Consider the following 20,233-nt stretch of genomic DNA (forward strand, 5'->3'; position numbering starts at 1 on the left):
AGAGCATTTACTTCACTAGACCGTGCTAAAACACTCTACTGTGGCTTAAAAAAAGGGGTCCTTTGTAATTTCACTTGTCTATTCCATTTTGTTTTTTCTTTGAAACTTTTTTATTCTAAAAAATCCAAATGTTAAATTATTTTGCTAGTATAATTTATAAGTAGTGGAGGGAAATTAAATTTATAATTCAGTTTAAACCATTTATTCAAGATAAATCACCTATGGTATATATGTTGGAAATGCTCAGGTAAAGTAACTAACCCCCCTCCCCCCAGCAGTAAAAGCTCCAATGCTCATAGGAATTATATGAATGTCGGAACTTTTACCGCCACGGCCAGTGATAAAACATCCTAACATGGCTTCATAAATGTAAATCAGGATTTTCTGGCATATAACGCTGCAAAATATAGATATTGGGATATATGCTACAAAAGGCACACTAAAAAAAAATAGTATGAGCCAAGAAAAAAAAAAGCAGTATTCATGCTAAATTGCTACTTAGGGGGGGAATTCATCAAGCAATGTTAGAGTTTGATGCACTATAATGTGCGAAAAGGTAATTAGCATTTGTTAAACACTAAAATCACATAAGTATAAAATAGGCTTTTGAATTTAACACAAGCTAATTTCCTTAACACACATTAAAGGTGTATTAAGACCTAACGCTGCTTGATTAAATCCCCCCCCCCCCCTCCGGTAATGTTTTTTTCAGACTTTTTAGTATGTTAAGTTCCAGCCCAAGTAGCATGCCTATGGTGGGAGTATGCAACCATACACTCCTCTACCATATGAAATACTCACTGCTGAGCAGCCTGAAATGAATAGGGCACTTTAGAGGGAACTTCCTCCCTCTTTCCATCCATAGCTACTTTTTGGGATCCTGCTAACTAATTTTAACCTTCATCGACTCCTCTTAGAGACAGGGAACTTGGTTTGATAAACCTTTGCTCTGACCCAGCATATCTTATATTATTTTCTTAATAATACAGCATGTCTCAATTCCTCCTTTGAGTACTATATCAAGACCCCCCCCCCACCACCACCATCACCAAAGCACTGCAAAACCAACCCTACCAGGACATAGAACCTCCCTACTGAATTTTAGAACTTCCGATAAAAAAAAACAAAAAAAACCCCCACCTAACCCTAAATCACTGGCTCTCCCCAGCTCTTCCTGTTCTTTTTCATAATAGCAAAGTACCTCTGGTAATGCTATTTATCAAAGAATGACTCTCCAATATTACATTACATTACATTAGGGATTTCTATTCCGCCATTACCTTGCAGTTCAAGGCGGATTACAAAAGAATTATCCAAGATGTATTACAACAAGAACTTACAAAAAAAAAAAATTGGTCATTTTCAAAAGGAGTAAGAAATGGGTAAGGTTATTTGTTTGGGGTAGTTGGCTTTAGTGAGAGGTGGAGTTTGAGACTTGCGGTATTATTTCTTTTTTCAGAGTTTTCTTGAAGAGTATGGTCTTTATTTCTTTTCTAAAAGTCTTGTAGTCGAGGGATGCCGTCAGTAGATTGGCGCCAGGAGGCCATCATATAGGTTTTTCCATTTGACCTCCTTAATTGGGGGGCTGGAGAATGGGGTGTGAGTTTTCCTATGTCTGGTTGCGGTGTTGTGGATGAGGCAGTTATTCAGGTAATTTGGACTGTCTCCATATAAAGTCTTAAATAGTAGGCAGTAGAATTTAAATTGTATTCTTGCTGGGATCGGAAGCCAGTGCGATTGGAGATATGCTTCTGTAATGTGATCATGTTTCTTTAATGAGTAGATGAGTCTTAGTGCTGTGTTTTGGATAGTTTGTAGTTGTTTTGTTATGGTTGTAGGGCATGGGAGGTAGAGGATATTACAGTAGTCAAGTAGGCCTAGTATTAAGGACTGAACTATGAGCTGGAATTGAGTTTTCTCGAAGAATTTTCGAACTTGTCTTAAGTTTCTCATGACTAAGAATTACTTTTGTATTGTTTTATTGATTTGCGGTTGCATGGTGTAGCATCTGTCGATAGTTATTCCTAGCAGTTTTAGGATGGTTTGTATGGGGTAGTTGATTGCGTTGATTTCAACAAGTTCAAACATATATATGCTGAGCCTCAGTTACACCACATACCGCTCAACGAATTTCATACCGGTACGCTTTATGTGTCCTGGAGTCTCAGCGGTTTCCAAAATAACATACATAAAAATACCACATACATAATATTTTACAATAATTTAAAACATCTTAATAAGTGCCACTGGCTCTTAACATGTAATCATTCTTAATCTATTAATCATGCTTTTTTAATATGTTATACTGGGATTTCAACTCCATTAATTTAAATATGAAATCACTTAACTTTAGATTCTAATTGCACTTTGGGCAGGGCGGCTTTGCTTCCCCTTCCAGTACTGAACACCTTGAAACTTCTGGATGGGTGAGTATTTCTTCCACTGGATTGTTTGGGGGCAGGTAGTTGAGGGCATTGATCTAGGAGGTAATGTTTGACTCAGGGGAAGGCACTTCGTGGCTCAGGCTTTTGCTGGGGTAGGAAATTTTTTATTTCCTGGCCAGAATTTCTTGTGGCAGCTGTAATGATCTGCATTTGGCTTCTTGATACCCCACTCAGTGTTCTTTGTTATCATGGGAAAGAGGGAGGAAACATTTTCACCCTGAAAAGCCACCCAATCATCCTGGGCTGGTTTGCAATGGGAGTTAACTCTATATCCAAGATGGCATTAATTCTTAAACATCTCAATTTGTAGCCTTTTTCTGAACAAGAACATGGAGAATTGAGCAAAGCACACTATTTATCAAGACCATGCACAGCTCTCATTTGCATATCATGTTCCTTAATTTACATGTGTGGGCCTGCAATGTTTTACAAGCCTATGCATATGTTTTGAAGGACGCCTTTACCATTAAGCATATTGAGAGTGCCTCTTCAAGGCATGGTAACCAGGGCAGGATTAATTCGTTGAGGGCCCCTAGGCACACAAGTACACTGGGCCCCCTGCCCCGCCCTACCCCACAATGCGCCCAGACGGAAACAGGAAGCTGCGTCAGAGGGAAGCTTTGGGCAAGCAGCACCGCTTGCACAATTACAGTTCCAGTTGCCTTTCTTACCCACGTTGCTTGCTTGTCTTACTTTGTGTCGATGGGGGGTGGCCGCGTTGCTGATTGGGGTGGGGCCTGTGTTGCCGATCAAGGGGGGGGCCCGCGTTGCTGATCGAAGCTGGAGGGGCCCATCACTGTTTGGAAAAAACAATGTTGATGCCCTCCTTCATCGGGCCCCCCTGACTATTTTGGGCCCTAGGCATGTGCCTACTTGGCCTATTGGTTAATCCTGCTCTGATGGTAACAATGACTTTGAACTGTGCCTGTAAAATTTCTGTGGGTAATTACATAACTAGAGAAAGAGAGAATGCTCTCCTGTGTATTCCCGATAACAAACTAAGAGGAAGGGCTGTGGCTCAACTGGTAGAGCTGCTGCCTCTGCACCCAGAGTTTGTGAGATTAAGGGCTCCTTTTACAAAGGTACGCTAAGCGTTGAAGCGCACGCTAAATATTGGCACGCGCTAACCATGCGTTAAACGCTAACACATGCATGTTAGTCTATAGATGTGTTAGCAGTTAGTGCATCCGTATATTTAGTGCACACTAAACACGCGCTAAAACTCATAGCGCACCGTAATAAAACAGGAGGTAAATCTAAGTGCTACTTGTGACCCTGGGCAAGTCACTTAATCCAGAAAGAACAAAACAGGGGAAAACAAAACCATAAACACAAATACAAAGAAACCAAAATGGAATTGTCCAGATCAGAATAATGTGCACTAAAAAAGTGTCCTCCAACTCATCTGATAATGTGAAAATCTTTATTCCTCCAATACCACAATGGTACATCCAAACGACTCTATGACCCAATGGCTCGACATGTACATGTTTCGGCCAACTGGCCTGCCTCAGGAGTCTTAAGAATCACGAAGGATGATATAGAAAGAATGCTACCACTCACATAGATTTGACCAAAGTTCCGATGAGGAATCTTTTGGCATATGAATACAACTATGGCTGACTGGTGCCAAGCATCTCGCTGCCTCCAACCAATGACTGACCAAGGGAGCTGTATTCCGCTGGCACCCAATATTGCTGAGACAAGGAGAGTCATTAAGGTTCATATTGCTGAACATCTCAGCAATATTGGGTGCCAGCGGAATACAACTCCCTTGGTCAGTCATTGGTTGGAGGCAGGCCACACCATTGAACAGGTCCAATATATAGTATTAATTAAAGCTTGAAAAAAAACAAGAAACGTGTCTCAATACCTGTTACAGCAGGAATATTGATTCATCTACAATTGACAAACTTTAGCTCCAGTAGGCTTAAATAATGAAATAGATTGGTTTCAGATTTAAAGTTTGTTGAAATTCTGTGACATCAATGAAGCTCCGCCCCCAGCATCTGACATCATGGTCGACCCTGGTTGGCTAGAGCTTCAAATTCTGGGCCTGCTCCGGGTTTCAACATCGCTAGAGTTGCCTGTCAGCCGGGTGAAAGAGTGTCCGGTACCTGGTAAGCCTATTTAATAGTATTTGAAAGGTTTTGAAACATTTAGTGTGAATGTATTTATTAGTCTTGGGTTTCTAGTTCGCCCTGACCCTGTTGTCATAGTAGAAGGTGGTTAGAATGTTATTGTTTTTCCTTTGCAGTGCCCCTCCTGAGGAAGCCAATCGTGAAACCTGGGTTGGGGGGTTTAACAGCTTATGGCAGTTGCAATGTGTTAGTACTTTAAATATGTACCTGGAGCAGTGAAAGAGCAACAGCAGTGCCATCCTGCATTCAGATAAGTTATCTATCTTTTCCTTGTATGTTATTAGCAGGTGGCAGAGACAGTGAACTTGCTGTGATGGTCTCTATTATAACTGACTCCGTGACTTTTCATTAGAGTTTGGTTATGGGTCTGAGCGTTCACTTAGAAATCTAGAGTCATAGTGTGACCATAAAAGTATTTGGTTGTTTATTTATGTGGAAATAAAGTGATTATTTTTTGAATTGTTATATGGTTATCACCTTTGAAGAAACAAGGTCCCTTATATTTTATATGTTTTTTTAAGAACATAAGAACAGTCATACTGGGTCAGGCCAATAGTCCATCTTGTCCTGTTTCCACAGCAGCCCATCCAGGTCACAAGTACCTGGCAGAACCCCAAACGGTAGCAACATTCCATACTACTGATCCAGGGCAAGCAGTGGCTTTCCCCATGTCTGTCTCAATATCAGACTGTGGGCTTTTACTCCAGAAACGTGTCCAAACCCTTTTTAAACTCATCTACATTAAACATTGTTACCACATCCTCTGGCAGTGAGTTGCAGAGCTTAACTATTCTTTGAGTGAAAAAATATTTTCTCCTAGTAAAAGGGCCCCTAAATTTTGCCACTATCCTGATAAGTTTTGGCACTGATTGCCTTATTCAAATATCCAGTGCCAGTTACTATCATATAGGGTTCCTTTTACAATACTGCAGCAGTAAATGCACAAAAGCCATAGGAATTGAATGGGCTTTGGTGCATTTAACACTCCAGCATCACTAGCGTGGCTTTGTAAAAGGGGCCCTTAGTGACACTGTCACATATATCTTTGACTATGTTGAAAAGCAGGAACCATAATTCAGGCAGAAGGAAGCTATCAATGCCCTGATGCTACTACTGAGGTTTTGTTTTCTTCCCATCAAATGATCTGCAACAATCTAATTGAATTGCAAGCAAAACATTTAAAAAACTGGGATTTGGTGGGATTCCAAATGTAAATAACTTTTAGGTTTTAAAATTAAATAAATATTTGATAATCCTAAGAGCATAAATTGGATCACTGAATATATACATAAAATGTTATATATATATAGGAATTTTGGCAGTGGGTATAAACTGTAATGCCAGCCACAAAACATCCTGGCCCCTTCTTCAACAAAGTGCATACATTTTGGTTTATATTAATTTAGATGACCATAATTTCTACATTCAGCAGCCAGGATTTTGATTAAGAACCATTTATGTGGTCAGCACCTATGCAGATCACATAAATGATTTTGAGTATCAGATTCTTAATGTTTAATGTAAAAAAATGTATTTATAAGATCAAATCCAATTGATTATTTCAGTCATTTTGAAAATAATTGTAAATGTTTTGTGATTTCTATTGAATAGAATTATAGAATTAAATACACTACTTGCACTGAACTGTCATTCCAGAAAACAGGTCAATTATCACAGAGATCAAGAAAATATACATGCAAAGGTTAGGTGGGGTACCTTGATTTTCTTAGTTTCATGGTCAGGAGACTGGGGTAAGGATAGTGATGAAGACAGGTCACTTGATCTTGACAGAGCCGAGTGTGATGAGGGTGAATATATAGGGATAGGTGATGTGCATTGTGTTATAGAAGCAGTGGGTGATTGCCCGGGCCTTGGAGATACAGAATAAGGTCTGTAATTTGAACTTGCTGATAAGGAAGTAAGGTATGGGGAATAGGAATGAGTATTATAAGTCATTGGAAGGGAAGACCTATAGTCAGAGTGTGAAAATGTGCCGTTCAACTCTTGAGTGGGCAATGATAATTGAGCTTGTTTTCTTAGAAAAGGTGCAGATTGGAAAAACTTTGAAGGAGAGGGACTTTTTTCTGGAGTAAGTGGTAGAGTAACTCTTTGTGTGGTAGGGGAGAAAGAGAGTGATGCAGTTGAAGACATAGAAGGTGAAACCAAAGTTACTTTCCTTGATTTAATAGGCATGGAACTTCTTTTAGCTGAGTGTTGTGTATCTTTTTTTAGTGGAGGCTTAAGGTGCAAGGGAGAAATACATCTTGGAGTAGGAGAAGAGGTTTGGGGGCTATATGTTTGAAATTGAGCTGGAAATATAACCTTTTCTCTAGAAGAGGACATGGCAGATAGTCTTCCACGTTCTCTACTAGGAGACAGATCTCTATGCCATTTTGTAGGGGAAATTGATGCCATATGAACCTTAAGTTCTGAGGGTAAGGGTAAGAGTTTAGATTGATTGTGAGATTGGTCATAAAAGAATGATTTCTGAGATTCTTTCTGGTCAGGAGTAAACCTTGAAGGGGATTTCTTAGATATAATGGGGCTTAGTTTAGACATTTGCTCAGGCAAAGGTGAGCCTAGTGATGTGGAAGCAATATTAGAAAAAGAAGGTTCAGGAGAAAATGTTTTATGATCAGTGGATTTCTGTGACTTTAAAATAGAAGTTAAAAAAGAAAGTCGTGCAGGCAAGGAAGATTTAATTCCTGATCTTGAAAGATTTGTATTAGATGAGAGTGGACTGAACGACTCATTTGTGCTGTATATGGTGGAAGATGAACCATAGAAATGTGGCTCCATGGGCTTAGGGCTTGGAGATAGAGAATGAGTTGTGACTTGGATTGATACTGGAGATAATGTACGTGATCTTCTCAAAGGGTAGGAGGATGGTGATTGAGCACCTAAGTTTGATAGTTCTGTCTCACTGGAAAAATGTAGGAGTGGAATTTGATTTTTTCTAGGACCTACTGATGTTTTTTCATGTATGTTGTAAAAAGAATTTGGTATAGTATATGCTTTCATTTGAATGGTTATAGGCAATTTGCTGTTAGAAGGTGGATTCAACATAGAGGACCTACTTATTAGAGCCTCAGATTCATGATTAATAGAGCAGGATGGAGAGTGGCCAGTAGCCTTAAAGAATGCAGATGAGTCTTGGTTAGAAGGCCCAGATGGAGATTGGCCCTTTCTATATGATTCTTCAGAAGAGACTTGATTCAGGTTAGCGAAGTCATAGCCTATTTTTTGATTAGTTGGAGGTACTATGTAAATGTCAGGTGCTTTATGAGAAAGATGATCAGTGGTAGAAAGAGAAGACATTAACTGGAGGAAAGGAAAGAGAAAAGAAAAGATAAAACAGTGAGATTTATAAAATCTTTATACGTTATCTTAAATGCTATAAACATAGTATGGTCAATATTCACAAGCACTGTGGATTCATAAAAATAAACAGATAAGTTATCCATATATGTTTATATAATTTAGCCAAGAAAATCGGTAAAAGTCAGAGACTTGAATATACAATCCTAATTTTATATGGACAAGTTATCTGGATAACAGCTAATTATTGTCACTAATCAGATCTTTTGACATTATTTCCAGATATTTATAATCCTATTCAAATTTATCCACATAACATTTGTTGTATATTGACTTATATGGTCACATATTACCTATTCAGAAGCCAGAAATTTCAAAGTAAAAGACTTACCTGTGTAGCGTTGTCACAAATAAATCCTCTTGAATGCTGCCTACAATCTGGTCAATATCCAAAGTGATTTAACTGGACAGGAAAGGATCCTGTCTGGTTAAACCACTTTTCAGTAACCATAGACATTTGAATTGAATAAGTAAACTGACTGTCAATAAATACACTCAGTATTATGACAGTAACTTTCAGGAGTATAAATATGCCGGCAATTTTTGGAATAAAGAGGGAAGTAAAGGTTTCCTTGATATACAAATAGCCTCTGATTTTGAAGGACTTAATTTTAGATCATACACTCTAAGTTGCCCTTCGATAGCATTTAAGTGTAAATTCAAGTTTGTCACGGCCTGGATATCAGAGACATCATGATTAATATATTAGCTGCATATTTTTGGCATAAATATACAAATTTACACCAATGCAGCCAATAGGGCAATAAAAATGTTTAAAAATGTCACAGCAAAACAGATCCTCGCAGAACACCCCATGTCAATGTATGTAATTGTTTGATTCCAATGTATCTGGAGCATTTGATTTGGTTGATCTCAGCAAATTGTTGGGTAGACTGTATAACCTTGGAATGAATGATGTTGTTTTCAATTGGTTTAAAACATACCTTTTAGGCGCTCTTTCCAAGTGCTAAATGGATGTAAGATTTCAGGAGAATATTCAGCTAGGACTGGAGTACCACAGGGCTCGGCGCTCTCTGCTCTATTATTTAACATCTATATGGCTGCTATAGGCAAACTATTTGAATCTTTAGGAGTTGAAAATCAAATATATGCAGACGATATTATTTTTTTTTTTCCAATTACCGGTAGGTGGTTGGGATAAGAATTATGAAAAATTATTGAGTAAATATATGTGTAAAATTGAGGAGTGGATGGGAGAACAAGGTTTGAAATTAAATGTAGGTAAAACTGAAATAATGTTGGTAGGAAAGCCGGATCATCAGTGGCCTAAAGAAGTGAAAGTTATTCATGATGTTCTTTCGGTACGTGAGTCTAAGGTGTAAGGCTTGATTTTGGCCTAACAATGAAGTTGCAAGTAATCAAGACTGTACATATATGTTTCGCACAAATGCATTTGTTATACCGATTGAAACCAATGTTAGCGCCATATGATTCCGTACTGTTGTCCAGGCTATGGTTTTATTGAAACTCGATTACTGCAATGCCCTGTACCTTGGAATAACAAAAGTAAGATATAGAGCATTGCAGGTTATACAAAACGCAGCAGAAAGATTGATAATGGGATTGTCTAAATATGATCACATTTCGCCACATCTCCAAAAATTGCATTGGCTACACCTTCAGAGTACAGTATAAAGCAGAAATGATTTGTCATTAGTTTTTGTATGGAAACATTCCAGAATTGTTTAAAAATAATATACTTAGCTATACACCAAAAAGATCATTCGTTCTGAGAATCTAGCTTTACTGAAGAAAACTGTGAATCCTAGGCATGTTGAGACTGGTAAAATGACTTTTTGTTGTGCAGGAGTTAAGATATGGAACTTCCTGGTGGGTCAGATACGAAACTGCCTTGAAAAGGGCATGCTTAGAAAACCACTTAAGACGCAGTTATTTGTAGATGCCTTTCTCTAGCCAATAATTTTCCTCTCTGGCAGAGGTGATGAACTATTCATGATCCTTACTATGCAAGCTAAGGTATTACTTTGTAGGCATGATTTCTGAGGATTGTTTGTATGTTTATTTTTATCAAGGTTTTGTTTTAAAATTATGTATGTAAATTATGTAAACCGTTTAGCTTTAAACGGTATAGAAATTTTTTAAGTAAAATAAATAAATAAGTATCTCATGCCTATGATCTTTTAAATAGGAATCAAGCCACTTAGTAGCAATTTTTTGTATGACAGATTGAGCCCAGCAGTGGTACACGAGAGGGAGAATGCTCCTGTATTAAACTACTAGACATCCAGGAAGGGCCCAGGGTTTAACCTTTGAGAGCAATTATGTATGTATGTATGTGAAGATCTATTCTGTGGGGGTTATAAGTGTTTATTTATTTTCAGTATTTATATATTCAGTATCCATACAACCCAAAAGTGCTCAGCAGCGTGTGTGGTTGGGAGGGTGGGTGCTCTGAGGAATCTGCATTACGAATAATACAAAACTCAGCAGTTCTCTTGATCTTTGGTCTAAAAAAATACGATCATGTTAGCTCTTATTATAGACAACTTCACTGGTTGCCATTTGAGGCAAGAGTTTTGTTTAAATTCGGTTGTATCTGTTTTAAAGTACTATTTGGTTCAGCCATAGCTTATCTTGAATCTCATTTTGAATTTCAGAGAACAAACACAAATACACGCAAATCTTATTGGTTTGAGTTTCCATCACCCAAAGCTTGTCGCTATACAAGATTTTTTGATCAAGCTTTTGCATTCCAGGCTAGTAAAATGAACACCCGGTGGAGTACTTTAATTTCCACAAGCTCAATCTTATCATTCTTTTAGGAAAGTATTGAAAACCTATTTGTTTGATAAATATAAAATCTTGATTGTTTAGTACTGTATTTATAATGTATATGTCATGTATTTATATACATGACATATACACTGATTGTTCAGTTGTTCTCGATGTGAACCCTTAGAACTCATTGGTATGGCAGTATATAAAAATTAAGTTGTTTATTATTATTATTACATCAAGGCAGTGGCGTACCTAGGGGAGATAGGGGGGGAGTTCCGCCCCGGGTGCATGCCCCAAGGGGGTGCACAGGAGAGAACTGAACGGGGACGACGGGGGACCCGCGGAGTTAAATACATCTCGAGCCGCGAGGCTCATCTTCTGTTCCTACCTGCCCTGCCACTCACATATAGCTGATCGGAAGTCTTCCCCGATGTCAGCGCTGCCCTCCGACGTCAGCGCTGACGTCGGGGAAGACTTCTGGTCGGCTATGTGTGCGCGGCAGGGCAGACAGGAAATAGAGGACAAGCCTCGCGGCTCGAGCTCCATTTTGCTGAGAAAGTTGCTAAGATGGGCTAAGAGGGAGTGTGTTTTGGACACAAGGCATGAACTTGGGAGAGAGGAAGGGAGGGAAAGAGATGCTGAGGTGGGGGATGGAATGGGTTTTTGGACACTTGGGAAAGAGGAAGAGAGGGAAAGAGATGCTGAGGTGGGAGAGGGAGTGCGTTTTTGGACACAAGGCATGAACTTGGGAGAGAGGATGTAGGAAGGGAGGGGAAGAGGTGGGGGAGGGAGTGCGTTTTTGGACATAGAAGGCATAAACTTGGGAGAGAGGAAGGGAAGGAAAGAGATGCTGAGGTGGGGGAGAGAATATGTTTTTGGACACAGAAGGCATGGACTTGGGAGAGAGGAAGGGAGGGAAAGAGATGGTTGTGTACACGGGGAATGGAAGAAAGGAGAATTTTTGGTCATAGGGAGGGTGTGAGGTACAGATGAGAGGGAGAAATATTGTGGTGGAACGGACAAATTGAAATGGATGCAAGAGGGAGGAAAGTTGGACATAGTGGTGAAGGGAATGGAGGGAGAGATGTGGCATAGTGCTGGAGAGGGGTGATAGAAGGAGAAATGGGCATGAGACTGGTGAGCAGGGGCGAAAGATGAGAAAGGGATAAATGCTGGACCATGGTAGGAGGAACCAATGGACAGCAATAGAAGAATTTACAGAAGATGAGAAAGCGTAAAAAAGAAACTGGGACCACCTTTATGGAAAAATAAGTCTCCAGACAACAAAGGTAAAGAACTGAATTTATTAACTAAAATATGTTAGCTTTGGGAAATGTATATAGCAGATGTCTTTGTATTGTGTTCAAAAGAAAAGGCAATGCATTTCTGGTTTTATTTCTACAGTGTTGAAGTACTTGCTGACCCTTGCTGTGGCTGGTAGGGATCCCCAAGAACCGCCAGCAGAGGACCTCCTCTAGAGAGGGCCAGAACTTCCCTCCACTAAGCACAGCAGTCACTGGCAACATCCATGAGCCACTGAGGTGCCAGCATCTGTGACTCAGGGACGCTACTACTGCCTGCCAAGCTTGGCAAAAGGGATCCCTGGCCAACAGCAAAGGAAGTCCTCAGCTGACAGCTTGGGGGTTCTCATCAGCTGAATATTTATGTTTTATATTTACATTAGAGGCTCTGGTAGAAACCCGTTTAAAAAGTATGTATTCTTCCCAATTAATATTTCCAAATTAATAGTGTCTTTGCTTATTTGTAAATGGGTCTCTACCAGAGCCTTTAATTCAGTAGCATAATTAAATGAAATAACTATTTCTGAAGTTTATAGGGACGGGCGGGGACGAAGGGGATTCCTCGTGGGGACGGGTGGGGACAGAGGGGATTCTTCGCGGGCACGGGTGGAGACGAAGGGATTCCTCGCAGGGATGGGTGTGGACGGAGGGATTCCTCACGGGGATGGGTGGGATTTCTGTCCCTGCTCAACTCTCTAGTGCACAGCCGGCCACCCTCCCTATTCTGCCGCTGCTGCTTTCCTTAACCAGCAGCAGCGGCAGTAAACAGGGGTGTCCGTGGGTGCTCACCGGCGTCGCTCATCCTCTGGCCGGCTCCCCTGCTGAAAGCCGCAGGCGTCCACTCCTCACGCGATCTGTAGCTGCGTTGGAAGCGTTTCCTCTGACGTCAATAAGCAGGCCTGCCCTGGAACCCTTCATTCGACTTCCGGGGGGCAGGCCTGCTCATTGATGCTGCATGGCAGCTGCCCCAAAGATTTAAAGTACAATGTTGGGAAACGGGTTGGAGGGTGGGCACCAACTGGCGGCCATCAATTTTGGGGGAGGCCATGGAATGTTTTACCGCTTACATTAAGAAGTTTAGGTTCTTTTGATTTATTCCAGAAAGCTCTGAAAACCTTTTTGTTTGCTAAACATTTTGGAAACTAACTATTCTAGTCTATCTTTCTTTGTCAAGTTTATGTATTATGCATTACATTAGTGTTAACCGAGTTGAGCTCCTTTTGATTGATGGCCCGGTCTATAAAACTAAGTTTTAGTTTAGTTTAGTTTTAGTTAACTGGTGACGGGCCGTGCCGCAGGATTCCGCTGGGGGTAGGGCGGAGCTCCTGACCCCCCACCCCCAAACTAAACTGTGTTCCGTTGCCTATGCTGTGGCACACATTCTGTGATACACTGTCATAAATCATGGCCATGCTAGTAGCATGCCTGTACTTAACTCCACCTCTTGAGTTAGCATTGTGCGTGCACACTATCAGCAGTCATGCTAATGCACGGCATTGTCCCACATGCTAGCTGATGCTGGCAGCCACGATCTATCTCCACTCATGCTCTGCCCATAGCCTGCACCTACCTACATTGGGCAGCTAGCATGGATATCATACTGTGATGGATGGTTTTAAACATGGCATCGAAAAACAAAACAAAAATAATTCTGGTGAAAGAAAAGTATATACAAAAACACCACCAACCCCAAAGGATGTCAAAATGTCAAGCAAAAGGTGGTGGCCTATCACAAATAAACAGCAAAAATAAAAAGCAAAAACTTTATGATGTCTCGTTACCAACCACAAATATCCTTACGTTCTGTAGGTGCGGCATTGTTGAAAACAAAGGACAACCCTAAACATGTATATGCCATGATTTTTACATGTGCAGGAGTCAAGATATGGAATGGCCTTGTTGGCCAGATTAGATAATGTGGAGAGAGAAATTCCTTTAGGAAAATGTTGAAGGCCCAATTATTCGTTAGACTGTTAGACTGAATATGTCTGTTTTGATGGCATTGATGCATTTTTCTGGGCAATTGATTTTAAGTTAGACTGAATATGTCAGTTTTATCTTCTTATTTTTGTATGGTTCTTAACTTTTTATGTATGTAACTTCTTGTAAACTGTTTTGGATAGAAATTTTAAAAATAAATAAATTTATTAATCTTATATCTTTCCCCAACAATTCCAAATGTTGGGATATTCAAAACACAAAAATACTGCACCCTCCAAAAGTACAGGACAAAAAAATCACTTTTCTTTCCAAAAAAAGGGAGTAAAGACCTCAGTAGGGGCTCTATAGGCTTCCTACATAGACAGGCTAGTTTTAAACAGAATTTAATCCTAGCAGACACATCCTTGGTCAAAAAACTCCCAAACTACGTGTGAAATTCTATTCTTAATTTTTCTTATAGTTTTCTTATAGTTTTCAAATTTTCTTCTTATTTTCAAAAATAGTCTTTTACATTGAACAATTATTTTCAAAATAGAAGTCACTTATCTGAGTATTGGTATTCAAGTGTAGTCCTGGGGTTAAGAAAGCAGGAAAAACTGCTCCATGAAAGAAAAGGTACCAATCATCCAAGCTAAACATTCTTCCAAAACATCCAACAGGGCCCCCTGTTTCGCAAAAAAATGCTTCTTCAGGGATTTGAGCGATCATACACCCGCTTCCACTCCTGTCAAAACAACATCACAGTCTCTCCCACTATAATTGGCAGTCCATTCCAGCCATCAAACATGATGGCACACTAACCCCCACGCCCTTTTACAAAACTGTGCAAGAGTTTTTTTAGCACCAGCTAGCACACTGAATGCTCTGCACTGCTCCGATAGTCATAGAGTTCCTATGAACGTTGGAGCGGCGCAGAGCATTCAGCATGCCAGTGCTAAAAACCTCTTGCACGGTTTTATAAAAGGAAGGGGGTACGAAACCTCACAAAACCATTGAAAATTGCTTATACCATCAATTCTCCAGAGCTGCCGCACTACGCTCTAATACAAGCTCTCTCTTTTTTTTTTTTAATGCAGCCTTTGAATTTGACATTTAATTTAATTTGATTTAATTTAGTTTAATTTAATTTTATGCAGACATTTTGCATTTTTCCTCATAAAACATAAAAAGAGGATTATAGAACATGATTAATTATTCTATTCTATTCATTGTACGTATTTATTAGTCATCCGCTTGCTAATAGGTTCTGAGTGACTTACAGTACAAAGGAGCAAAGAATTTAACAGAAGATCCAATTGAATAAAGTAAGAAGAAATAATTTAAAAACAGAGTTAATCATTAAGGTACTGTTTAGCATAATAAAATGTCTTCAAAATGTGTGTGAAAACTGAATATGATGAAGTATGCCTAATTTCTAAAGGAAGGTCATTCCAATGTTCTCGTAGCCACCTAAGTCTTAAGATGAATCAAAAGCCTGTTTGACTTTTTATTTCCAGTTAAGGGAAATTCAAGTATACAAAGGTTATGTTCCCTAACAGGGTCTTTAAAATCTAGAAAGCATAAAGAATTCAAAAAAGTATACTGGGGTAATGGGGTCAGACCACCTTAAATGAGACCCATGCTTGGATAAGCAACCAATGCAATTTTTTCATTACAATATAAGGGTCACTCTATTGTAACTTTGGACTCCAAAAATCAACCTAGCAGCGGTATATTGTAAAAGTTACAATCTACTGAGTAAACTAGAGGAAATCCCTAAATACAAGAGTTGCAATAATTGTTATGTAGAAAGACCATTAATTGAAGATGCAATCCAAAGTTACCCTTAAAAAAAAATATTTTAAAGCTATCACAGCTTTAAAGGTGTCCTTGTACTACGTAGCCTTAGGCACTAATGCATGCTTAATGCAGTTTAAAATGGTGTACTGTAGCAACTTCCAAATTAGCATGCACTAATCCACACACTAACAAAATACATTTATTTTTGAGGAATTATTTCATGGGGTGAAGAGTAAGGTATCGATGGGCTAGATACACTAAAGATACCGAATAGATCGCTGTTGACTGATTCTCTGGCCGATTTTTTAAGTTTTTAAGTTTTAATTAGGATTTTATATACCGCCTATCAAGGTTATCTAAGCGGTTTTACAATCAGGTACTCAAGCATTTTTCTCAAGCAGCAATCAATGCACTATCAAGTGATTGACACATGTGCAAAGCCCTAACAGCAGTGACAGGGGAAGCAGCCTCCTGTCACTGCTGTTAGGGCTTCTTTTATTTTTAATGGCACAGATGTTGTGGGTGTGTTACACACGCACAATCTGCCCCATAAAAAAAAAAAAGAAAGAAAAAGCTACCCCCGCGCTGACCCCCCTCCCCCATGCCACCGATCCCCCCGAACCAATCCCGTCCCCTTCCCCAAAAATAGGCAGGAGTGATGCCCAATCCCTCCTGGCACGCAGAACACCCCATACCATGCCCTCCCCTGCATTACGCACTCCTGAACCACCATCCCCCAAACTCCCAAAAAATGTCAGGAGGGTTGTCCACTCCATCCTGCCACCGGATGTCCCCCAAACCTCTCCATACCTTTTTAAAAAGTTGAAAGCAGGAAGCCCGCTCTGAGGCTCCTGCTGTGGGCCACCAGTCCTAAATGATGGGCCTTCCCCTCCCTGGTGCATCATGTGATGCACGGGGAGGGGCCAAAGGCCCTGATTGGTTCAAGTGCCTAAGGCCCCTCCAGGCCTTAGGCATCTGAGCCAATCAGGTCTTAGGCACCTCTCTCTGTATCCAGGATACAGAGGGAGGAGCCTAAGCCCTGGTTGGTCAAGCCAATTGGTCAGTTAGTGTATGGCCATTAATATAAAAATAGAGAATCGGTAATTATATAGCTTTAGCAAACATTACCTTAACATGCCAGAAAAAATAAATCTATGCAAAGGCATAGCATAACAGATTAGTAAAAGGACCCATAAATAATCTTTTCACTTATGGTTCCAAGGAAAGACTGCTATCTAATAAAACCCTAAAACCTTAGCACATGTTTTATTTTATTATTACAAAATTTCTAGACTGCTCTATCCTACAATTATAGGTGGTTTCAAAAATATTGTGAATAATATAAACATCACAGAAACAAAATAAAACAAGATAAAACAGAGCAACAACTACAGTCAAATAAAGCTTATATCATATACGACAGCACTGCTTAAACTATAAAAAGTTGTTGTCAAACAAGACAAAGCAGTAATCATAATAAAGCAGCAATAATAAATAATAACCACACTGAAGTGAAAACTTGCGCCTGGAAGTGATAAAATTATTACATTAAAAAAGATATATATTTCAAAAAAACAGAATAAAATGCATAAAATAATCTTTAAAAAATGTAAAACCGTTTTCGGCAGGAGATCCAACACGGCTGCAGCAGCCTGTTAACTGGTTAGACGCCACAGAACGTTCCTGCTTAGATATCTTACCATGCCGAAAAGAAGAGGGAAGAGCGCAGGTCTCGACGTCCAGAAACCTCCTCTCTCAACACTATCAACGAGATCCTGAGGCGCCTTCAGAGAGAGTCCAATTTGCCAGGGATTCACCCAACATGGAGCGATGCCGTTGAGGAAGCCTTAGGGCTAGATGCCACTCTGAGCCCTGGCACTAGAGTCCCGCCTCCGCTGCCTCAGAAAGCAAGCTCACCGCTTGAACTGAGCATGCCCGAAGAGGCAGTTTTCACATTGCGGGAGGCCGGTAGACCAGAGGGCTTGCTATTGGATTCTTCCCGAGAACCTATTAGTCCCAGGAAGTTGCCTGAAGTGGGAATGTAAGCTATGAAGATGGCCCAAGGTTCAGGTGAGGCAAAGCCAGAGACTGAGAATTCAAATGTTGCATTTGGAACTTTTTCCCTAATAGATAAACCTCCTGAGATTACATTGGATGCCTTATGGGACTTTGTTGCAAATTTAGGGAAATCAATTACTCCTCAGTTAAATGATTTGGGGTGAAAAAATGAACGAACAAAAAGTAAATTTTCTTGTTGAAACAAGATGTGACAAAAATTAAAAATGAAACTCAGGAAGCATTGATAAAAGACAATACAGATTTAAGAAAAAAATGGGAAAATTTGGAAAAATAGAACCGAGTTAACAATTTACATCTGTTGAACTTTCCAAAAATTCCTATGTTTACCCCAATGGAAATGTTAAAAAGGTACTTTCTGGAAATTTTAAAGGTTCTAGAACAATCAATCCCCCCTTTTGTTTGGGTATACTATTTGTCTAAAAAACAAGGGCAACAGAATGGAGTGGAACCATTAGATATCACTAATCTGTTAGAAGCCTCCGATACGAGTATTGCTACCCCAGCGACACTCATTAACGGTAGCATTGCTACCAGATAAAGAGTGGATTATGAAATTATATTTCAAAAATAAATCTAAAGAGTTCCTGGGACATAAAATACAGGTTTTTCCTGATGTTTCTAAAGAAACACAAAGAAGGAGGCATCAATTCTTGATTCTTAAACCTGCTGTAACCTCAATTAGATATCCATGCAAATGCTTATGTTCTTATGTTCAGTCCTTAAACTATGTCTTCTTAGATCCATCTCAGTTATCCTGCTTTGTTTCACTAAAACGCCTTGGTCAAGAAGAAATTCCAACAACCTCTAAAGAATAGAAATGGACTTACTCCCAGCACAGCCTACTGTTTCCTCATAATTATTAACTTTGATGTTTCTTAAAAATTCACTCTTAGTTTAATCTTGGATCTTAATATAAAGGACTTGAGAAGGATTAAGGGCTCCTTTTACAAAGGTGCGCTAGCGGTTTTAGCCACGCGCGCTAGCCGCTACCGCCTCCTTTTAAGCAGGCAGTAATTTTTCGGCTAGCGTGCGCTAATCTTGTGCGTGCGCTAAAAACCCTAGCGCACCTTTGGAAAAGGAGCCCCAATTTTTGTTTAATTTTCTTGTAAGTTTTATCAATTTCGATTTTAAAATTATTGTCGTCTTAATCTAACTTTCTGTTCAAGACGTTTAATGCTTGGAAGCTTTTTTTTATTTTTTAAATCATAAATAAATAAAATAAAATGTAAAACCAATCCCATAAATCTGTACATAACATAATATAACCCCAAATTCCAGACCATTGACCCAGAACTAAAGAATCATGAAAACTTAAGTAAAACACTTTACCTGAGATTGTTTCTGTTGACGGAGTTCATTGTGGTGGTGTTTTGAGACACTCTGAGCACCAGTAGTCATTTCTGCTGCATATGTTTTCCCGGTGGAATCCCAAGGCCCATCCAGAGATTGGATTCTTGCTTGTCTATGGTCAGTGATTACTGCAATTACCATGGGTTGCTTTACATTGTTCCGAGCAATGATTTCCCCTTCCCCATCAGAGTCTGTTATCATAACAAATTCTGCCTGGTAAACATCATTCTTTGGCATTTCTTCCGCCTTGCTTACTGTACATTCTCTCTCTTGTTGATTGCTGTGAGATCGGTGAGAAGGTGAATCTTGCATGGCTCCACTTCCTAAGACCAGGTGGTCGGAGAATACAGCAGTCTGCAAAACAAAGTCATATGTCAACCAAAACAAATATGGATTCTCACATAAAGTTCTCTAGTTAAAAATGGTGTTCAAGAGATATTGACTTTCTAGATGTTAGGCTTTAACAAGGCAATTCTATAAAGGGAAATTCAAGAAAGGAACAAAGACTATCCTTTTCTCAGACTACTTCAACCTGAAACTGGGAACTGACAGGAGAAGAAGCAACAGGGAGGAAAATATAATACCACTACTAGAGCTAATCTAGGTTGCATGTAAATGCATTTACTTAGTTCAAAGGGTTAACCTAGTAGGAGGGTGTAAATATAGTAAATATATCAGGGTGGTAAACTTAGTATAAATATACAAGAGGCAACAATGGCATATCCATAGAATAGTGTGTAAATACTGCAAACTCAGTCAAAAAAACTAAGAGCCTGATTCTGTATAGGACACGATCAGCAGCCACTGAGAATCACACACCGGCATCCTATACAGAATCGCCCAATTCTGTAACCGGCGTCCATGTCACAGGCGCAGGTTAGAGAATCGTGTTGCCGCTGAGCTGATTGTGGCTGCTGCAGGGAAACCCTGTCCCCGCGAACATCCCCGGCAGGAGGGATGCCCAATCCCTCCTACCGCCACCCCCAAAACAACCCCTGGTGGGAGGGATGCCCACTCCCTATTGCCGGAACCCCCCTAACCCTCTGATTGGCCAGATCCC

At 39.8% G+C, this 20,233-nt stretch overlaps 1 protein-coding gene across 4 annotated transcripts in view; it reads right to left on the reverse strand.

Annotated features, from left to right (window-relative positions):
* The window catches only part of MLIP (muscular LMNA interacting protein), a 163,924-nt gene that overhangs the window by 61,146 nt on the left and 82,545 nt on the right, over positions 1-20,233 (reverse strand). For 3 of the 4 annotated variants that reach the window (XM_033939975.1, XM_033939974.1, XM_033939977.1), the window contains 2 exons: positions 19,153-19,527; positions 6,302-7,906 (listed from right to left, as the gene is read on the reverse strand). In XM_033939975.1, coding sequence (XP_033795866.1) covers positions 6,302-7,906; positions 19,153-19,527 — 1,980 coding nt within the window. The remainder of the gene's footprint in view (positions 1-6,301; positions 7,907-19,152; positions 19,528-20,233) is intronic. The other variant, XM_033939978.1, reaches the window with a different exon arrangement.

This window comes from Geotrypetes seraphini, chromosome 3 (assembly GCF_902459505.1).
Source record: "Geotrypetes seraphini chromosome 3, aGeoSer1.1, whole genome shotgun sequence".
NCBI classification, from domain to species: domain Eukaryota; kingdom Metazoa; phylum Chordata; class Amphibia; order Gymnophiona; family Dermophiidae; genus Geotrypetes; species Geotrypetes seraphini.